Genomic DNA, 21374 nt, shown 5'->3' with positions numbered 1-21374 from the left:
TGGTCACAGAGAAAAGAGTATGGACACTGGACTCAAAATCACGAGTCTAGTATAGGCTTTTGCTTTCCCCTCCATGCTATTTCAGTGCCAGGCACACAACTCCTCTACCAGTTTTGCTGTCTTTCCTGTCTCCACCTTCTAGCATTCTGCCATCTTCTCTTTTCCAGGCCTCTACACACAAGACTACTCTTACTTCTAAGAGCAGCTACAAGTGAAGGGCCAGGAGGAGAGGGTCACTTAATGCTTCAAGAGGGTGAAGAATTGGATGCAATGGTTGAAATGCAGCATACCCAACACAGCAGCACTGCATCTGCCAACACAGCACTATGGGACAGGGGAAGATTGTACTAATTGCCATCAAAATCACTCTGCATCCTGCTTCAAAGAGCACAACTATGCTCTCTGTATTTTGTTGACAACACTAAACACTTCCACAAGGAAGTCTTTACTATTTTTTCTAAACAAAGTATTAGAAATTGGTGGGGGAAGGGGGGGAGTTCAGTGGTAGAGCAGATGCTTTGCATGTACAAAGCCCTAGTTCAATCCCTGGCATCTCCAGGTAGGGCTGGAAGAGTCTGAAATCCTGGGAAAATTCTGCCAGTCAGCGTAGACAATACTAAGTTAGATGGACCAATAATCTTGATTTGGAATAAGGCAGCTTCCTATGTTCCTAAATTCTTAAACAAGTTACAGTCAGAAAACGTTTACTACTTTCTTGGCTTTTGCATACCAGTGTCAGATGCAACAAACAAATAATGTCAATTATCCTGATACAAATAAATATTCTAGAGATGGGTCTTAAACAGTTACTGAACTCCAAAGATCCTGCTGTGGAAGGCGCTTTCTACTTGCACACAGGGGAGAGAGAATTAGTTCCTGTCCCCTTCTGTCTGGAGATCTCCACATCCCCCATAAGGCTGTCCCAGAGAATCATACATACCCATTCAGAGCTAGCAGACAGATACTTGGATCCAAGCCAAATTTGTCTTGCAGGAAATATATACAAGGTATTTTTATATTATTAAAAATTGCTTTATAGTCTCAGTGGCATTTGTTATGTTTCAGCTGGGCATCGTTCATAATTGCTTACCTTTAGAAAACATTATAAAAATAATATTCTGAAAAAATATTAAAGATTCAAAACACTTTACATGTAAAACCAAAGGACATTACTTTATTTCTAACATCAAATCAAACTTTTCCATGAAAATTAAGTGACATATTTACATAAATTCAAAATATATTCACAATGGAGATATGAACAAGCAGGAATATTCTATACAAAGTTTGAGATTATAAAGCTTCAGAAGAAGATACACTTGAGATAAATAGCCAAATTATTAATATCTATATTTGGTTGAGTAGTCCTTTGGTGACACAACAAGACCTCTACCTTTACGTGCTCCTCTATAAACTGTTTCTATGATGTCAATCATCTCTTGCTTGTCTTCCATTGCCCAGTTAATTTTGTTGTTGTTACCAGTGCCTAAATCAATCATTATGTGTTTGTTTCTTTAAGGAAAGAAAAACAGGAAAGGCTATTATCAGTTTCTGATAATATTTCATTTAACTTCATGATCTGCAGTATATATTTCTCCCTTTCCCCATCTATATTTGTGCAATAAGGAGTGATTTAGTTTAATGTATACTGCCCTTTATTCTTTAACCAGATTAGAGTCTTGGGGTTGTATCCAATGCTGTGCCAGCAGGGTTCCACTAAAGCAGCCTTTCCCAACTAGTGGGCCACCAGATGTTTGTTGGACCACAACTCCCATCAGCCTCAGTCAGCATTGCCAATGGTCAGGAAAGATGGGAATTGTGGTCCAACAACACCTGGTGGCCCACTAGTTGGGAAAGGTTAAGGCAACAGGACTTTCATTTCCTCTCCTCCCCCCATGCACCCCCAAAATCTGCTTACAGAGGTTCCCCAACCCTCCACAGCTGATTTTGAAAACTACTGTGGCGCTGGAGGGGAAAAGAAAGTACAGGCATACCCTGCTTTAACGTTTGCAATGGGACCGGAGAGTATACTTTAAGTGAAAATCTACTTTAAGTGAAGCAATTGTCTTCACTTGTACTGCACGCAATCACCACTAGATGGCAGCGGCGTCATGCCAATAAAATACGTTATTGCGAAGCGCGCGAACGTTAAGCTGGGTATGGGGACGTATGGAGCATGTACATTATAGCGAGGCAACGTTAAGTGGGGTATGCTTGTAAGAAGTTTTGTTGCACGTGTGGAAGGCTGTTGTGCTTTTGTAGCTGATTTCAGTAGGAACGGGGTAATGGTGGTGTGGTTTGCTTACTTTCATCTCTAATCTTTTTCTTAAACTGCAGACATGAAATTATTAAGACTGCACCAAAGATATAACTAATTCTAATGACCATTCTAATGCCTTTTCCATGCCATACCACACCCAACTAGAAAATGCAAAGCAACTCGAGCAATACTTGTCATTTCAGATTTCTTATGGAAAGATTTCATTAGGAGATTTCCAGAGGAAAGAAAAAGCCACTAATCTTTCTTGATCCAGGAGACAATTTTGAAAACTTACTGTCAAATCATACAAGCTGGCTTTAGATGGCAACTTATAAGTGTAGGGGTCCTACTATTTGTATGAAGGGGCATCGCTCCCCAACATCAATACAGCACCTATTATTGCTACTACTGCATCTACTCCTGATTTCTATGGCCCTGCCACATAAAAAACTATAAGCAGCTCCAACAGGGAGGAACATGATACCTCCCACCTTCTCCAGCAAAGTCTTACATGGTCTGTTTTGATCCCAAAAAACAGCAGAGGCTGTCAAAAATGAGAGCACAGAAACAGCTAGAAGTATGCTGGAATGTAAGGTGTTAGTTGTTTTTGCCCCTCACAACAGTAAGACCACATCAGTTGCAGTGATTAAATGACAACTACTGTTGCAGGCATAAGCCAGCTGGTACCAAGGTCAATTCAGCAGGCTGTTGTTCTCCCTCATTAATATGCAGATGAGCCATTAACTCATACAGATTCCTAAGCTAGCAATCTATTTGTAATATCACAAATGTCAACAGGGCTACTCTTAGTTTTAAAGCTTATTTAGTTGGCATAACATGACAGGTAAAAAAGAGAACCAGACAAAAGTTTTAGAAAGAATGGAAAACACATCAGCTGAAAATATAAAAGTTACAGTAGAATGAAAGAATGAAATATACCTGAAGAAAAACATGACAGTGCAGGGATCGTACAGTTCATACATCTTGTTGAAGTCTGGTACTTCTGTGATATCCACAAGATAAATAACTGCAAAATTTTTCACCTACGGGAGAAGAAAATGTTTTTAGAACATATTATGCTCTTAAATATAAGTGTAAGCAAGATTTCTTCACAGTATTGTAAAGTTGGCATAGAAACATGCACACTGGGTTTTACTTTGCAAAGGATACAACAGTTTCCCATTTTGTTTCAAAACAGAAAGGCATGCATAATATGCTTGAAACATCGAATATGGTATCTTAGATATGTTCATTGCCAATCCATTTGCACTCTTCCCAGTAGTGGTCAGACTTCGGCGCTCATTCTTTAGGAAACTTTAGGAAATCTCAAAATATACTAGTTTAATTTATGCTTCCTCTTCATTAGTTTACAACCTACCCAATAGGTTGTCATTGTATGATGACAGCGATCATTGTAACAGCTTTGCTATAAAGAGACTATTCTGTAACTGCAATGAGCATTACACTTCAAACTTGTTTTACCAGCATACATGAGAGTTTGGAGGAAGGAAAGAAAAGGAGAAAATGTAGTACTAGGTCTGGGGTCACCAACGTGTTCCACCAGTACCTCCTATGGCACCCACAAAAAGTCTCAGTAAATATCCCCTCAAAAATACACAATACACAAGACCATTTGCTCTTACTGCTCAGTTTGTTTCCATTGGCTTAGCCTTTCTTACAGTTAACACACACCCTTAAATTTTTCCATATTTTATTGAATGTCAGGATTGGATGCACACCCTCCCTTCCCTTTCTTTACAAAGGAGAGGTGCAAAGAGCTGCTCTTAGTGAGCAAACATGGCAGTGGCTGATGCAAGTGCCTTTTCCCCCATTGATTTGGGGAAGGGGAGGCATGCCAGCACATGTTGTGGTCCTGTCTCAGGTTCTGTTCTTTTATATGTGCAAGCTATTTGGTGTTATGCCATGCCCCCACAGCAGCCATTTTGTGACGTACCCATGACACTTTCTCAAAAATCCAAATGATCCAAAAAGGTTGGTGACCCCTGCACTAGGTCTATTTGTACTTTGCTTCTTCACTGTTCAACTTAAAAGTTAAATCTTACCAAACCTTTCTCACAAGGTTAATGCCTCTCAAAAGTCTTTCGTCATTTTATTAACTTTGTCACGTACTTCCAGGAAATAACCAACTGAACACACATACTACTAAAATACACCTAAATCTGGTAAAACATATGATGGAGAATTTTAGGATCTTGGACTGGGGGTCCTTGAGTAAAATTGAAGGCACAGGCTTGAAGCAAAAATGTAGGCCTTTATTCTTTACAAGCATACGCAGGGTCAGCCTCCCAGAGAGTCCAGTGAGGACTGCAAAGAGGCACTCTTTTATACAGTACTAAGTGCAGCATGTGACATTAGTTCACCAATCCCACAAGTTCCTTCCCACATAACATAACAGTTTCTCCTCTCTGCAGTATTTCCAAACCAATCAGAAAACATTAGGTAATTCTACTCTCTAGCGACATGAACACGTGTACAGGTAATTTGTCATTGTTTTAATATACTTCTTATTCCAGTATTCTGTCTGTCCTACTAGTATCACCATTGTTCTACTGTCCCCCTTGACTAACGCTTTTCCAGGCCAGTTGAAACCACTTAATGTGGCCTTCTATTATATGTTATATTTATAGTGTGGTATTCTTCTATTGTCATATTTGCTATTTTTTATTATGGTTGTATTATTTTGTTTGAAAATGTGTTGCAATTGTTTGCTCTTGTTATAAGTTATTTCAATTATTGTGTTTTTTTCTTGTTGTAAGTTGCTTTGAGTTCTACTGTTGAAAAAAAGCGACTAACAAATGCCAGTAATAAATAAATAAATACTACCATGCACTATATTCTACAATTTTGAGTGGTCTTTCATGCATACCTGGTACTTTCTGTATTCCATTGTTCATGATCGGCTAGGCTGACCCAGGTACCCCTGGAGATTTACAACATGTTCCTTGAGCAATATAACGATACCAGGTTGGGTTTGGCTCAACCTAAGGTGACTGGAAGTTCATGAGCACCACAGTTCTGTTAATTTGTTATAGGGGTTCTAATTTCTTATATTTTCTTAGAAATCCCATTCCTAACTTAAAGAAAAGGCATAGCTATAGAGAAAGGGTTATGATTAAAGTGCTGGACTATGTCTGGAGACCACACAGTTAAGGGAGACGCTGGGTGATTCTGAGCCAGCCACTATCTCTCAGCCTCAGGGAAATGGAAAAAGCAAACTACTTCAAAATACCTTTTTACCATAAAAACCCACTTACAAAGTTTGTATTCTACTTATCAAGACTGAAATTAATCACACTGAGACATCTTATAAATAAATGCTAAAAAAAAAAGTTTCCCTCATTCCTACTTTGATAATGTTACAAAGTTTTCTACTAGTCGGAGCCATTGCTCTACAGAATACTAGAACAAGAATAACATATATATGCTTGCCAACTATTTCTTTCACTAAAAATTAGTTTCCCAGGATCAAACGGTTTAAAATGGGTAACATGCTCACTTGCTTCCGAACAATATACTCATTAATTAAAGTAAGTCATACACAGGCCTGTTTTGGCAAAAGCAGGAGTACAAAGTGAGGTGAATTGACCATTGCCTGCTATCAAGCCCTCACTCACAGGCCTGGTTTTAATGCTTGGATTTTAGGGTTCTTCAAAATATATTTCTTAACCTATATAACCTATGGGATTTGTATATATGTAAATAAAATGAAGTCAGGGAACCAGGGTTGAGAAGTTCAGGCCGAACTTCACTTGCCTCTGCGAGACTGGATTTTGGGGTCTCAAAAAGGCCTGTGGGCCCACTGCCTAGTTCCTTGAGATTTTCTTATATTTCATAAACATATAGCTTCTAATATCTATGTTTATATGTGTGGATATATAAAAATTCTCCATTACATATGCATACGTACTTATTTTGAATACGCTGCAACATATATCTAAAACACTTACAACCCTTCTACAGTCCTCCTGAAAATTCTGAAAATATAAAAGTATTTGAACCTTGCATGGGTATTAAAACTATAAAACATGACAACAAATTCCCAATGCTCAAAGGGTAAGAAACAAAAAGCTTAATTATTTCAAAGAAGCTATTTTCAGTTTTGAACACTAGGAGACTTAGAAATGTTAGGTCTATCTATTCTTGTTTTTAGAAAATACTTCTTCCAACATACCAGAGGTTGTTTCCTAAAAATCAAACAGAGATGGATATGTAGCTCATAAGAACAGAAAAGATAAAGCAGGCAAACGTGGCAAAACATTTTTAAAAACCCTTCTCTTTAGCAGCACATATTGGCAAACTTTTTGTTTTGTTTTGTGGGACCTGACAGGAAGTCAGTGTTGTACAAAACATGGATATCTTTTGCACCCCAGGACAGCATATTCACGTTGGAAATTAGACATGCTGCATCAGAGAAAGAGCACAAATAGTGGAGGAATGAGCTGCACTTGCTGGAAATTCTAACCTGAACAGCAACCACCATAAAAACTGGCAGCTTTAGTGCTCACTGGCAATTAAATTTTCTCCCAATGTAGAATATAATTGCAGTATGACAATAGGTTTGCATGATAGTACTAGTATAAATATGCAGTACAATTGTAACTGATTACTCACTCTTTGTACAGCAGCGATATCCAAACAGGACTCGTAAGCAAGAGGATGAGGAAGGATCACCCTCTTTAATCTGCTATTTCTGCAGAGGGAGATGTTTAAATACATAGTTATATTGTTCTTTTCTCCCCACATTAAATTTTAAGTGCCAATATGCTTGCCAAATTACTAGAATTCCTTCTAAAACTACCTATAACAGTATTCCAAACAGTATTAGTCCTTTTCTTTCTGCTTGGCAATGTTTTAACATTTCCCCCACATATTAAAAGTAACATTTTTAGCTCTATTTTCCTTTAAAATGTCAAAATGTAAACCAGTAACTGTGTCTTAATTTTGGTACCTGAATGTAAGAAATTTGCACTGAAGGCCCTTGTTCGTGTGTCCCATCCAAGGAAGCTAAGAAGAGGGGCAACACAAAGTCGGGCTTTTTCAGCAGCGGCTCCCTGAATGTAAATGCTCTCTCCAGAGAGATACACCTAGCAGCATCACTATCAGCCTTTAGGCAGCAGGTGTGGACATTATTATTCACCCAGGCACTTTGCTTTTAATTGGTGTTCATCTTTTAGCTGAGTGTGGTAGGATGTGCCCTTTATGTGTTAGCGCAGGATGAGCACTTCTAGTTAATAATGTCCTTTTATCTTTTGATGTATTTTAAATTTCGTATTGTCTGTTTTTTTTAAAAAAAAATTGTAAGTCACTTTCAGACATAAATTTTGTACTAAGTGACAAATATAATAAATAATGTAAACATTACATAATTTTATAACTTCTGCGATAAAAGATTATATAGGGTTGGATCCAAAGATGCCCTTCCTGTTGACAGAAGGGCCCAGGTCCACCAGAACTTTAGCGAATAAAACTACCTATAGCATATTAGCCGCTTTAAAATGATGCCACATCTTCTTCACCTACCACAGTATCATCATCATCATTTATTACCTGCCCTTCACCCAGAGGTTCCAGGGTTGGTTACAACAACTTGAAAATATGGCATTAAAAACAATGAAAAACAACCTAAAATCACAAAATAGCACGGACCCTAAATATGCATCTCAGGTGCCAAAGTAGTATTCATACCAGTGAATTCTCTTCCTTTCAATGGTTTACAATGCTGTTTTTCAAACTATTTTCCAGGAGTCATGGAGAAGATGTGAGAGGGTGTTGTCAGTATCAGCATCCTAAATATGAGATGCCTCTTCCCCAAAGGTTCAACTGGGGCTGACCCTGATGGATTTTTGGCACCAGTTAAAAACATACCTGTTCACCCAGGCTTTTGGCTAAACTGGCTGTGCATTTGAGTAGCCTGCCCTCATTGACTTGTCTATTTGTTGTAAGTGATTATGAGTTTTAGTGTTTCAGTGGTTTTATGAAAATGATTTTATTTTACATTATGTATTTGTTTTGTTTATCATGCCACAGTCTGGGATTATTTTTAATGATAAACTGGCTAGGAATTCTACAAATAAATATTAAGATCAATAACAGGCAAACTGCCCTGAAAGAAGGCTTGCAAAATCCCTATCAAGGGTTCCTCTGTGATCCAAATTTTCCTGAAGCTTTGTATTCTATCCTACGATGTAATTTTATTTAACATGGGGCAACAATTAGACCCACAAGCTTATCCAGGCTTTTACATGAGGTAGTTGTGTCCCAAGTGCATTCTCTAATAATGCAGGAGTGTTGTGGCAGCTGGGGAAATTGGCCTTGTTCTGCTTCCTTGTAAGACTTGCTAATTCAATTTCATTCATCAGAAAAACAAACACTACAACTTTAGGAAAGGCAGTAACCTCTGTATTCTGGGAAGAATCAAGATTAATATTGCTACACATTGGAAAATTATTTTATCAAAATGGATGAACTCTCCTTCAGGAGATGCTCAGATTTCAATTACTGACTACTGCTATATTGGACGATAGATTTTAAAAGTATATTCCATGTAGCTTGTAGTTTAACATCTGTGGAAATATAAAATTAAGAATTTTTAACATAATACAGAGATTATCACCTTTCCTTAACTTGTAGTCCTTGGAGATGCAATGAATGAAAATTAATCAGCAGCAGAGAGTGTTACCAGATGTTTAAACCTTGGCTTGCACACAAATTATGCTTTACATAAACCACTGTTTGCTCAGGCAAAACAGCAATGACTTTGTGGAACTCATGGTCAAACATTCATTTCATCTCGTGGAGAAAGAATAAAGAGCACACAAACCCAGGGCTTCTGCCTGCCAGTTCTCATAATGTCAAGCCATTTATTTATTGCTTAAATTTATATCCAGTCGCCCATTTACACAGTCACTCATGCAAGCACTGATTGAAGCCAGACCTGCTTAGCTCCAGCAAGATATTGACCTATTTCTTCAGCCTGTATCTTAGGAACATGAGCTGACATTAGACCCAAAAAGACCCAAATTGTAACTCCTCTGGCTTTTGTTTTACCTAAAAGTCCATGTACACTTTGCATGATTAAGAAGAACTCTGCTAGATTAACCCAAAAGTCTGTCAAATCTAGCATCCTGTTCCCCGCAATGGCCAACCAACCAGACACTAAGAAACCCACAACAAGGGTGTGAAGGCAACTCCTCCCCCGCCAGTTGCTCCTGAGCAGAAAAGATATTTCAGAATCATCCTGTCTCTGAATCTGAATATTCTATGACATCATGACTAATAGTAACTGAAAGATCCATCCTCCATTCATTTGTCTAATCTCCTTTTGAAGGCAACTAAGCTAACGTCTGTCACTACCATCTTTGACCATTAATTCCGTAAATTACTTATGTGCTGTTCAGTCTCATATTTTGAAGTTTACGCTAGATTAATGTATACTTTCAGCCTGTAAAGTGTTTAATTTTATATCTAATGATGTCCATCTGCCAGCAGAACAAATTTTCACTTGCACAACAGGATTTCCTCTTCCTCTCCTCCCCTGTGCAGCCCCACCCCCCCGCCCATTCTGCTCCAGAGGATTGGGAGACCTTCAAGCAGATTTGGGAAGGGGTGCAGAGGGCTGCAGGGGAAGGAGAGGAAATCTCACTGGATGAGAAGAAGTCTATCTGCACTGTCTGCCTGGATGGCACCCGCTGCACACAGATACTTTATGGCTAATAGCCAAAACAAACAATATTGAAATTTAACAGAATAGTACTCTAGCAAGAGTCCCTAAGGTACAAGGAAGAGCCTTGAGTCCCAAATGTGTCCAACCTTTCCTGAAAAAAAAAAACTTACATAAAAAGCACACATCCCAGTTATATCCTCTTTGGTATAATTTTAAAGAAAATAAATTTTGTTATTTTAGCATATGTTTCCTCATAAGTTTATGTTCTGAGTTTAGAACATTAATTTGGATTAAATGGGTATGATTCAAACATTAGTAGAACAGTTACTATCCAATATAAATAAAAACTCCTTACCTTTTCAGCTATACTATATAAAACTTCATCCATTTTCATACATGTTGGATCCCAGTCATGCCCAAAGCGAATGACCACGACACGGTCTTCTTCTGAAAGAATGGCCTGATCTACTTGCCAGCCATTATGTAAATGTGGAAGCATATACGACATCTTCAAAATCTGTGTAAGTCCTGAAACAGAATAGAATAGAAAGAGGCAATAATTTACAGTTCAGGTATCTATATTGCGCTCGATGTTACCAAAAACAGTTGAATCAATCAAAACAAAGAGGTTTGTTTCATTTTGAATGGTAAATTTACATAAAGTGTATTGTGTTAGGCCAGGAAATCAAGTTTCTTATTATTAATTTTATTTATAACCTATTTTCCAGCCAAAATTAATCTACCAAAGCAATTTGCATTTAAAATCTATACAATGGCACAACATAATTAGGGACATATTGATGGGAGGTAAAAATTTCCTTCTTCCTGACAGTTGGCAATACAATCCAGATTCAGCACACACACACACACGGAAAGAGGGAACAGAAAGACATGCATATGAACACAGCGTCTGGCTGAGAGGAAAGATTACCACCTGAAGAGGCAGCCCTTTCACAGAATATTATTTATCTATTTATTTATTTATTATATTTTTATACCGCCCGACTAGCAATAGCTCTCTGGGCGGTGTACAACAGAAATACAAAATACATCTCATAAAAAGTGCATAATAAATATTACAAAAACGTATAAAGTGCAAAAATCAGATTACATTTTTTTTTTAAATTTAAATTAAAACGCCATAGAAAAGAGGCAGGTCTTAAGCTGGCGCCGAAAAGACAGCAGCGTCGGCGCCGTACGCACCTCAACGGGGAGACTATTCCAGAATTCGGGGGCCACCACTGAGAAGGCCCTAGTTCTTGTCACCACCCTCCGAGCCTCTCTATGAGTCGGGACTCGGAGGAGGGCCTTCGATGCAGAATGCAGTGTCCGGGCAGGTTCATATCGGGAGAGGCGTTCCGATAGGTATTGTGGTCCTGCGCCGTATAGGGCTTTATAGGTTAAAACCAACACTTTGAATCTGGCCCGGAAGCATATTGGCAGCCAATGTAAGCGAGCCAGAACAGGTGTTATGTGTTCCGACTGCTTGGTCCTCGTTATTAATCTGGCCGCCGCATTTTAGACAAGCTGTAGCTTCCGAACTGTCTTCAAAGGCAGCCCAATGTAGAGCGCATTGCTGTAGTCTAATCGCGAGGTTACCAGAGCATGTACAACTGATGTAAGGTCCCCTCTGCTCAGGTAGGGACGTAGCTGGGCTACCAACCGAAGTTGGTAGAACACGTTCCGAGCCACCGAGGCCACTTGAGCCTCAAGTGACAGGAAAGGATCTAAGAAAACTTCCAGACTACGAACCTGCACCTTTAGGGGGAGTGTAACCCCATCCAGCACAGGGTAAATATCCACCACCTGGTCAGAGAAACCATCCACGAGCAGCATCTCAGTCTTGTCTGGATTGAGCCTCAGTTTGTTAGCTCCCATCCAGTCCATTATCGCGGCCAGGCAGCGGTTCAGCACACTGACAGCCTCACCTGAAGAAGATGAAAAGGAGAAGTAGAGCTGCATGTCATCAGCGTACTGATGGCAATGCACTCCAAAACTCCTGATGACTGCACCCAACGGCTTCATGTAGATGTTGAAAAGCATGGGGGACAGAACCGATCCCTGCGGGACTCCACATTGGAGGTCCCACGGTGTCGAGCAATGTTCCCCAAGCACTACCTTCTGGAGACGACCCGCCAAGTAGGAGCAGAACCACTGCCAAGCAGTGCCTCCAACTCCCAACTCCGCGAGCCTCTCCAGAAGGATACCATGGTCGATGGTATCAAAAGCCGCTGAGAGATCAAGGAGAATCAGCAGAGTTACACTCCCTCTGTCCCTCTCAAAGATTGTTTTCAAAGATTGTTTGAAAGGCTCCAAGGAAAAGGAGATGCGTCTATATATGTATTTTGGCTGCAAAAGATTAATGTGTCTATCCTGGGCTCCTACTGGAAGGGTGGGACATAAATCTAATTAAAATCCTAGAGCTATGGAACGCTGTGATGCCCTTCCCTGGATCTCCCTGTCAGGTTCCTACCTGCGCGTGGCTACTGCCTGTCACTAGGCACCACCAGGGACTCCACCAGTCCGGACTGTCCTTTTTTATTGTTTCTCTCCCCGCTCTAGCACAGATCTCAACAGATCCCCCTGCTAGGCAACCACCAGTCACGTCCTAATACTAGTATTCCCAGAGACTCTGAATACTGGTATTGTTATTCTCTTCACCGCTGCCACCATTTGTTACAGTTCCCCTTCAGTCTTGGTCATTACCTTACCCTCCCTTCTGGTCTGTGAAACCCCAGCCAAGGATCAGGCCATTGGTAAACCAAATTAAGTATTTATTAAAGATAACAAAGCTAACAAGCTTAACAGGATTTCTTCTTAAGGCACATAAGCATATGGTTTTACTCAATACTAATCCGAACTCCACCCCCCTCCTTCTCCACTCTCTCCTGGCAAACAACTCTCTCAAACCCCACCAAGCAATCCACTCTTTCTCTTCTCCCCCGATTCCACTCTCACTCTTCCTTTTATACGTTCAGCCATTTTAAACACTCAGCCAATCATCTAGCACTCTATTGCCCATTCACTCCCCCTCCTCTTTCACTCCACTTACCATGTATCTTCTAAACAACCAACACTTACCATATATACATTAATATAGGAACATCACATTTCCCCCCTCTTAAAACAACGGCAGAGTATTATTCCTGTTCCAGGATTTATATGTCGCGTTAACAAATAAAAGTCTCTATGGGGAAAATGTCTTTCTTTGTTCCTCCGTCTGGTCACGTCACTGCAGTCCCAGCCACTTGCCTGGAAAGTCCATCGACCAGTACATTGTCCTTGCCTTTTATAAACTGAAAGTCCACTTGATAGTCCTGTAGGGCCCAGGACCACCTCTGCAGTATAGTGTTATGGTTTTTCATAGTCTGCAACCATAACAAGGCCCAATGATCCGTAGTCACTGTGAATCTTCGTCCCCACACGTATGGGCGCAACTTGTTCAGTCCCCACACGACCGCTAGGCACTCCTTTTGGACCGACGAATAGTTTTTCTCCCTCGGCGTCAGCTTGCGACTCAGGTACGCCACTGGATGTCTGGTGCCTTCTCTCTCCTGTAGCAAGACGACTCCCAGCGCCAGGTCCGACGCATCTGTAGCCACGATGAATGGTTTCTCATAGTCTGGTGCTATTAATATAGGTCCTTGGCACAAGGCTTGCTTCAGTAGATCAAAAGCCTTCTGACATTCATCCGTCCATACCACACGCTCAGAACACTTCTTCTTTGTTAATTCATGCAAGGGGGTTGCTATTTCCCCAAAATTTCTCACAAACTTCCTATAAAATCCAGCCACACCCAGAAATGCCCTTACTTGTTTTTTGGTTAAGGGGATCGGCCACGCTTGTATTGCCTCCACCTTGCTCCATAAGGGGGTGATTTTCCCACTCCCCACCTTATGTCCTAAATAGATTACTTCCTTTAGTCCAAACTGGCATTTCTTAGCTTTTATTGTGAGGCCTGCTTTTCTTAAGGCCTCCAATACTGCTGTCAGGTGTTGGACATGCTCAGGCACCGACTTGCTAAAAATGGCCACATCATCGATATAGGCCACTGCAAAATCTGACATGCCTCGCAACACAGTATTGATTAGCCTCTGAAATGAACTTGGTGAGTTCCTTAGTCCCATGGGTAAGGTCACAAACTCATATAACCCATCTGGTGTACTGAAGGCAGTTTTGGCTCTGGATTGCTCGTCTAGTTCCATTTGCCAAAATCCTTTACAGAGATCTAGTGTAGAGATAATGGTTGCTGCCCCTATAACTCTAACATTGCGTCTACCCTAGGCATAGGATACGCATCTGGGACAGTAATTTTATTGATTAGCCAATAATCAATGCAAAACCTGGTCGTTCCATCTTCTTTCGGAACCAGGACTATACTTGAGGCCCAGGGACTGATGGATTCCCTGATCACTCCTAATTCCAGCATCTCTTCCACCTCCTTTTTGATCTCATTCAAAACTTTCCCATTCACACGGTACGGAACAGATCTGATTGGGGCATGAGCTCCAGTATCAATGGAATGTATAACTATACTGGTTCGGCCAGGTTTGTTGCTAAAGAGATTCCTATAGGTTTTCAAAACTCTCAGAATCTCTTCTTTTACTTCCTCCACCTCCTCTGACCATTCCACTTGATCTACCCCTCCTTTGTCTTTGCTTTCCTGTACCAAATCTGGAAGTTCAGGCCCACTTCCCTCAGGGAATAAGGTAACTTGCAACACCTGTGCATCCCTGGTATGGTAAGGCTTCAACATATTTACATGAACCACTTTGCTTTTGTTTAATTGGTCTGTGGTGATTACATACGTCACTGTGTCAAGCCTTTCTCTGATGGTATATGGTCCTTCCCAGTTAGCCTGTAATTTGTCATGTTTCCTGGGTATGAAAGCCATAACCATATCTCCCACATCATACACACGTTCCCTGGCTGTTCTGTCATACCAGTAACATTGCTTCTCCTGTGCTTGACTCAAATTCTTTTCCACCACCTCCATCATTGATGTTAATTTATTGCGGAATTCCAATACAAAATCTACTACAGATGTTTTGTACTCTCCCAGGGTTCCTTCACATGAAATTTTTAATAGTTCCAAAGGTCCCCTCACTTTTCTAGTGAACATGAGTTCAAAGGGTGAGAAGCCTGTTGACTCTTGAGGGACTTCTCTAAATGCAAAAAAGAAGCATCCCAACCGTTCATCCCAGTCTTGTGGGTGATCTTGAACATAGCTTCTGATCATGCCCTTCAAAACGCCATTGAATCTCTCTGTTAACCCATTAGTGGCAGGATGGTAAGTAGTGGTCTTTAGATGTTTTAGACCACAACATTTCCACATACATTGCATCACTTCTCCCATGAATACACTGCCTTGATCCGTCAGCACTTCATGAGGGAAACCCAGCCTCATAAAGATTTTTAATAAAGCCTCTGCCACTACAGGGGCTTTTACAGATCTTAGTGCTTCTGCGTCTGGGTACCTGGTGGCAAAATCCACCACCACCACTAGATATTTCTTGCCATGCCTTGTGGGTTTGGAAAAAGGGCCCACCAAATCTATTCCCACTCTATAAAAGGGTTGTCCAATTATAGGAAGGGGCTTTAAGGGTGCCTTAGTCTTTACTCCACTTTTTCCCACCTTTTGGCATATTCCACAAGATAGACAATGTTGTTTTACATCTTTGGAGATGTTTGGCCAATAATAGTGTGCAGCCAATCTCCTCTTGGTCTTTTTTATTCCTAGATGTCCTGCACATGGGACATCGTGGGCTACCTCTAGCAATCTGGTTCTGTATTTGCTAGGTACTATCAATTGCTTCACTGGTTCACATTCATCCTTTCTCTCAGCAGGCATCCACAGTCTATATAAAATCCCATTCTCACACACAACTTGATTCCTCAGTTTGTCAGTGAAAGGAATCTGTTGGGTCAGAGCTTGTTCCTTTATCTGCTACAAACTTATATCTTTATGCAGCTCTTCCCTGAATTGCTCTGCTTCTTTCCCAGAGGCCACTTGATACAGTTTGTCTCCTTCAGCAGGCCTGCTAGTGGTTGCTATGGTGACCTGAGGCTGGTTAACAGATTCCACCCTGTTTGTTTCAGCCCCCCTTAATATGGCTTCTTTTTCTCTGCCAATTTGCTGTCTGGTCACTACATAGATCTTTCCTTGGGCTCCCATTACATCTCTTCCCAGTATTACTGGTTCTTGTTGCTGGGCATTAATGCCTACTTTATATCGGCCCTCTCGGCCTCTCCAAGTCATTTCCACCAGGGCCACAGGCAAACTTTCTGGTTGACCCCTCACGCCTTGGATAGTCACAGTTTCCTGAGGTAATATTACCTCAGATTTTATTAAATCTGGCCTCAGCAATGTCTGAGCGGCACCAGTATCAAGCAATGCCCAATAATTTGCCCCTTGTACACACACTTCCTCTCTCAGACTTGAATCAAGGTCTGTTACTTCTGTCCAGTTTATCTGGCAGAACTGAACCTTTTTCGCTGTTTCTAAAGCCTTGGGCTCTGTTTTCACTGCCCTTGTCTGAGCAGGATTACTAATGGGGTTGGCAACCTCACATTGAAAACGTAGGTGCCCCGGTCTACCACATTTGTAGCATAATTTCTCCTCATTTTTAGGGTACACAGATCCACTCTGGGGTGTCCTGTGCCCTTCAGATTTTACTGGAGGACTCACTCTCTGTGGTACCACATCCCTTCTGCCAGCGTTATATGGTCTGGGTTTAAAATCTCTTGATGTTTTCCCCAACCAGCCAGTTCTGTTGGAGGCGAAGTGATCTGCCATCTCTGCGGCCTCCTGCACCGATGTAGGGGAACGGTGTTTGACTAGGAGCCTTATTTCTGGTGGTAACTGATGGTATAATTGATCCAATATCATGTGGTTTTTCACCTCCTCCACAGACTGAGCTTTTGCACTTGTCAGCCATTTCCCAAATATGTCCATCAGTTTTGCCCCCAGCTCCACGAAAGACCTCCCTGTCTGTATCTGGCAGTTTCTGAAAAGCTTTCTAAAATAATCAGGCCCCAATCTGAATCTTTTAAACACTGCTTCTTTGAATTCAGCATAGGTGACGGGCCTGTCTGAGGGGAAATATTGGCATACCTCAGCCAATTCCCCTTTGATCAGATTTGATAAATACTGCATGTATTTATCTTCAGGTAGCCCCCACAACTGAGCTGCTTTTTCAAAGGTGCTGAGGTAAATTTGAGGATCTTGACCAGGCTCATAGACAGCAAAGTCCTTTGGAGTAATTTTTATTTTTGCTCCATCTCTGTCTTTCCTTGTCTCATCAGAATGAAACTTCTCTCTTTCAAATTTTAACTTTTCTACCTGTAATTCTGCCTCCACTCTCATTCTCTCAAATTCCAACTCCCTCTGTTTTTCCTTCTCTGCACCTTCCATCCTCAATCTCTCAGCTTCTAACTCTCGCTGTTTATCTTTTTCCTCAGCCTCAAAGACCCGCTGCTTTTCTTTCTCATCAGCCTCCCTCCACAATCTCTCAGCTTCCAACGCCCTCTGCTTGTCTTTTTCCTCAGCCTCCCATCTTAACTTCTCTCTCAAGTACTCTATATAAGCGGGATTGCTTAAATATCCTTCTGGGGTCTCTTCCCTGACAGGTTGTTTTTGCTGGGCAGTTGCAAATCCTATAAGTGCTACCCTCAATTCATCTACCCCTTTACCCTCGTGAGGTAAATTGAATGTTATGCACTTCTCCACCAGCTCCTCTCTTTTCATTTTTATGTATTCAGCCATGGTGTTTGAGTTCACCCACTCTTTGCCACACACTCTTTGCCAGTCACTCTCACAAGAAATCTTGTTTTGTTATTTCTGTTTGCCACACCACTGTTCTGGATTCTCTAGTATTCGTATCTGGATTCTCTGTTGTTCGTATCCCACCGCTACTGCCACCACGTGTGACGCCCTTCCCTGGCTCTCCCTGTCAGGTTCCTACCTGCGCGTGGCTACTGCCTGTCACTAGGCACCACCAGGGACTCCACCAGTCCGGACTGTCCTTTTTTATTGTTTCTCTCCCCGCTCTAGCACAGATCTCAACAGATCCCCCTGCTAGGCAACCACCAATTACGTCCTAATACTAGTATTCCCAGAGACTCTGAATACTGGTATTGTTATTCTCTTCACCGCTGCCACCATTTGTTACAGTTCCCCTTCAGTCTTGGTCATTACCTTACCCTCCCTTCTGGTCTGTGAAACCCCAGCCAAGGATCAGGCCTTTGGTAAACCAAATTAAGTATTTATTAAAGATAACAAAGCTAACAAGATTAACAAGATTTCTTCTTAAGGCACATAAGCATATGGTTTTACTCAATACTAATCCGAACTCCACCCCCCTCCTTCTCCACTCTCTCCTGGCAAACAACTCTCTCAAACCCCACCAAGCAATCCACTCTTTCTCTTCTCCCCCCTGATTCCACTCTCACTCTTCCTTTTATACGTTCAGCCATTTTAAACACTCAGCCAAACATCTAGCACTCTACTGCCCATTCACTCCCCCTCCTCTTTCACTCCACTTACCATGTATCTTCTAAACAACCAACACTTACCATATATACATTAATATAGGAACATCACAAACGCATACATTACAAATTATTTCTATCATGCTATTGACAAACTCTCAGAAAGAAGGGCAAAGAAATAGACAAGCATCACATATGTGATCCAAGGGAGGGTAATTATTTTGGCATGCCCCCTTACAAAGCCAGAGACTGGTGAGATTAGAGTTGTAACACCTCGAAGGCAGGAATGCTAGGACTCAAGTTCATCTGCACATTACACCTAGTCTAGAGGCATTTCCTCAGTATTGGCATAGGGAGCTACTGCAGGAAGCTGGTGTAGTACTATGTCCCTGGTTTGAATCATGTCTCTGTCTACATGCTATGGGCGGTTTATAAATAAAATGAAATAAATAAATAAATAATCTCATTAAGTTGCCTCACATGAGCCACTCTCTGTCAGGCTCAGCCCTTCTATCTGCAATGTAGGGACAATACTCTGGTTTTAGTTCATTTTTGTTCTTAAGCCCTAAATGACTTGGATCCCAATAATATAAAGGACAACATGACACATACACACCAAATATTAAGATCATTCTTGGAGGATCATATCTGGATCACACGGCCTTCAGGTAGGAGGGAAGACTCCTGAGACAGGGCCTTTTTGGTTTTAGTGCCCTAGACCTAGAACACTCTTCCACAGGCAGGCTCACCAAGTGTGTTGTCCTTGTAGCACAAGGTGAAGCCCCTCCTGTATACCCAGGCACCTTTTAGAACCATTTTATCTTACAGCATCTTAGCCAACTCCCATTAAATCATGACATGTTTTAGCAGTTATTATTTTATTTTTCTGCTATTATTTCTCTTGTAAAAAATTTGTGAGTCATTCTGTTAGTTTTCAAACTGCAGAGCAGCATATAAATATCATAGCCAAATAATGCAGATCTTCTTGACTCGACTATTGTGCACATAGTAATATAATGGAAAGAAACAGAGATAATAAAACCTGAAACATTTGTACTTTCTACAGCACTCTATAAACCAGGGGTGATGGAGAAGTTGTGGCCCTTCTGATGTTGTTGAACTCCCTTGGCCAAAACAGCCAATGGTCAGGGATCCTCCAAGGGCAAACTCCTAGCGTTGAAGAGAGGTCCTGGGACTATGCCTCGAGTCAAATCAAGCGCTGTTTGTGCCATTTTGACTTCTACCAAGTTCCTACCTTACTCCCCTCCCTAAGGTTTATCCTTTTGCCCTGTTCATGACACCCCTCCCCCCGAGGGGACTATATTCCGCCTTGTTCAGCTCAAGAATTTCCTTCTAGATCATAATAGTTATCTTTTCCTTCCAGGCACCAACCACTCACCGAACGCACCAAACCAACGGCTATAACGGCTTCCAACAACCTCCCCTAAGGAAACGTGTACGCTCGCAGACACCGAGAGGCAGCCAACGGTGGGCGAGCCTAGGCGCCAATAAAACACAAAAGCCACCTATAGTGGGGCTATGGTAGCGTCATAAGAGGAAATGAAACCGATTTGCTCGTCGTTTGTTCGGTCACTTCCGGACAGTTCACTTCGAGACGGGAGGGAAAAGTGAAATGACTCTTCTAATCGAGACTTTCAAGATCGGGACAAATCCATTATAAGACCAGGAAGAGGGGAGACGAATGTAGTTAGACGCGCGTCAGCGGCGTAGAAATGGTGGTTTTCGCGTGCATCTAGTCCCGAAAGCAATTAAGCGCGTGTGTTATGTGATTACAAAGACTTTGGGGTCAAGTCAATCACTGTGAAAAGTCGTCCCCCGAAAGCTTATTTAGTGGAATTCTTGATGTAATTATCTAAGTTTTTTCCAATCTGTTAAGTAATAAGGGAGTGGGAGAGCGAGAATCGATTGCTCAGGTCTGGGTGTAGAGCTTGCCATTTCATCCTTCGTGTATAGACTTACAATTAATAGAGTGTCACAGGCTTCTGATTTCTTGGTTCCTTTAGCCCCCCCATGAGAATTTACAATTTTAGAGTAGCTATGGTGGCTGGTAGCAAAGTGTCCGTCCCCGCTCCCCCCTCCAAAAAACAGGAACAAAAGTTTTAACTTTCTTAGGCTGCAGTCCTATACACATTTACCTAGGAGCAAGTCCCATTGAACGCAGTGGGCTTATTTCTGAGTAGACATGTAGATTTGCACTCAGTATTAAAATGTTTTTAATTCGATCATTTATCTTGTATGATTTGTTTATGTAGTGTTAAAGTTATCCCCATTCCAAAGGTAACAAAAACCCCTTACGGTAACAGAACCCTCCTGGCAAAATAGAATACATTTCATCAAATGCATTGAAATTTCGTTTCCCGACTTTTCCAGAGCCTCAAAACAGACTGAACAAGTAGGTTGTCCATTGTACCTAATGTTTTGAATAGACTAATGTGACGCATTAGACACATCATACATTTAAAGCACATTTCCCCCCCTAAAGAATCCTGGGAGCTGTAGTTTTTTTAAGGGTGCTGATAACTCTGTGAAGTGTAAACTACAGCTCCGAGGAGTCTTTGGGGGAGGGGTAAATGTGCTCTAAATGTATAGTGCAAACACGTTGAGAAATCCTAAAGTGACATCCATTGTAAAGTTTCAGTATATCCTATGCGTGTTTACTTGGTCCTACTTCCGTAGTGTGGCCTGCTTCCCAGTGTGTTTAGGATTGTAGTATGTTCAGTAGTACTTGCTGTGTCTATACCACATTTGCAGCCATCCTTTGGACAAATATATCAGAGTAGCTAAGGAAGGGTTTTAATTTATGCTGCCCTACAACTAGGAGGGAAAAGCAGGGGGAAATATTTTTTTCCATGGCTTTAGCATTTCTAGAAATTGTACATGTCTGTATTGGACCAGTACATTTTTTATCATACTTGCAAT

General features: G+C 41.3%; 1 protein-coding gene across 3 annotated transcripts in view; it reads right to left on the bottom strand.

Moving 5' to 3' along the window:
• Positions 1-1170: 1170 nt before the first annotated feature.
• The window catches only part of TXNL4A (thioredoxin like 4A), a 38457-nt gene continuing 18253 nt past the window's right edge, over positions 1171-21374 (bottom strand). Inside the window, exons 1-4 of one of the 3 annotated variants that reach the window (XM_061593939.1) lie at positions 19834-20067; positions 10300-10472; positions 3200-3303; positions 1172-1512 (exon numbers count right to left, since the gene is read on the bottom strand). In XM_061593939.1, the coding sequence (XP_061449923.1) occupies positions 1341-1512; positions 3200-3303; positions 10300-10452 (429 nt within the window). In that variant the 5' untranslated portion in view covers positions 10453-10472; positions 19834-20067 and the 3' untranslated portion in view covers positions 1172-1340. Of the gene's footprint in view, positions 1513-3199; positions 3304-6892; positions 6972-10299; positions 10473-19833; positions 20068-21374 lie in introns of those variants that run through there. The other 2 variants (XM_061593957.1, XM_061593949.1) reach the window with 2 other exon arrangements.

This window comes from Rhineura floridana, chromosome 1 (genome assembly GCF_030035675.1).
Source record: "Rhineura floridana isolate rRhiFlo1 chromosome 1, rRhiFlo1.hap2, whole genome shotgun sequence".
NCBI lineage: Eukaryota > Metazoa > Chordata > Lepidosauria > Squamata > Rhineuridae > Rhineura > Rhineura floridana.
The sequence above is the reverse complement of the archived record's forward strand: the minus strand, read 5'-3'. Positions and strand labels throughout refer to the sequence as shown.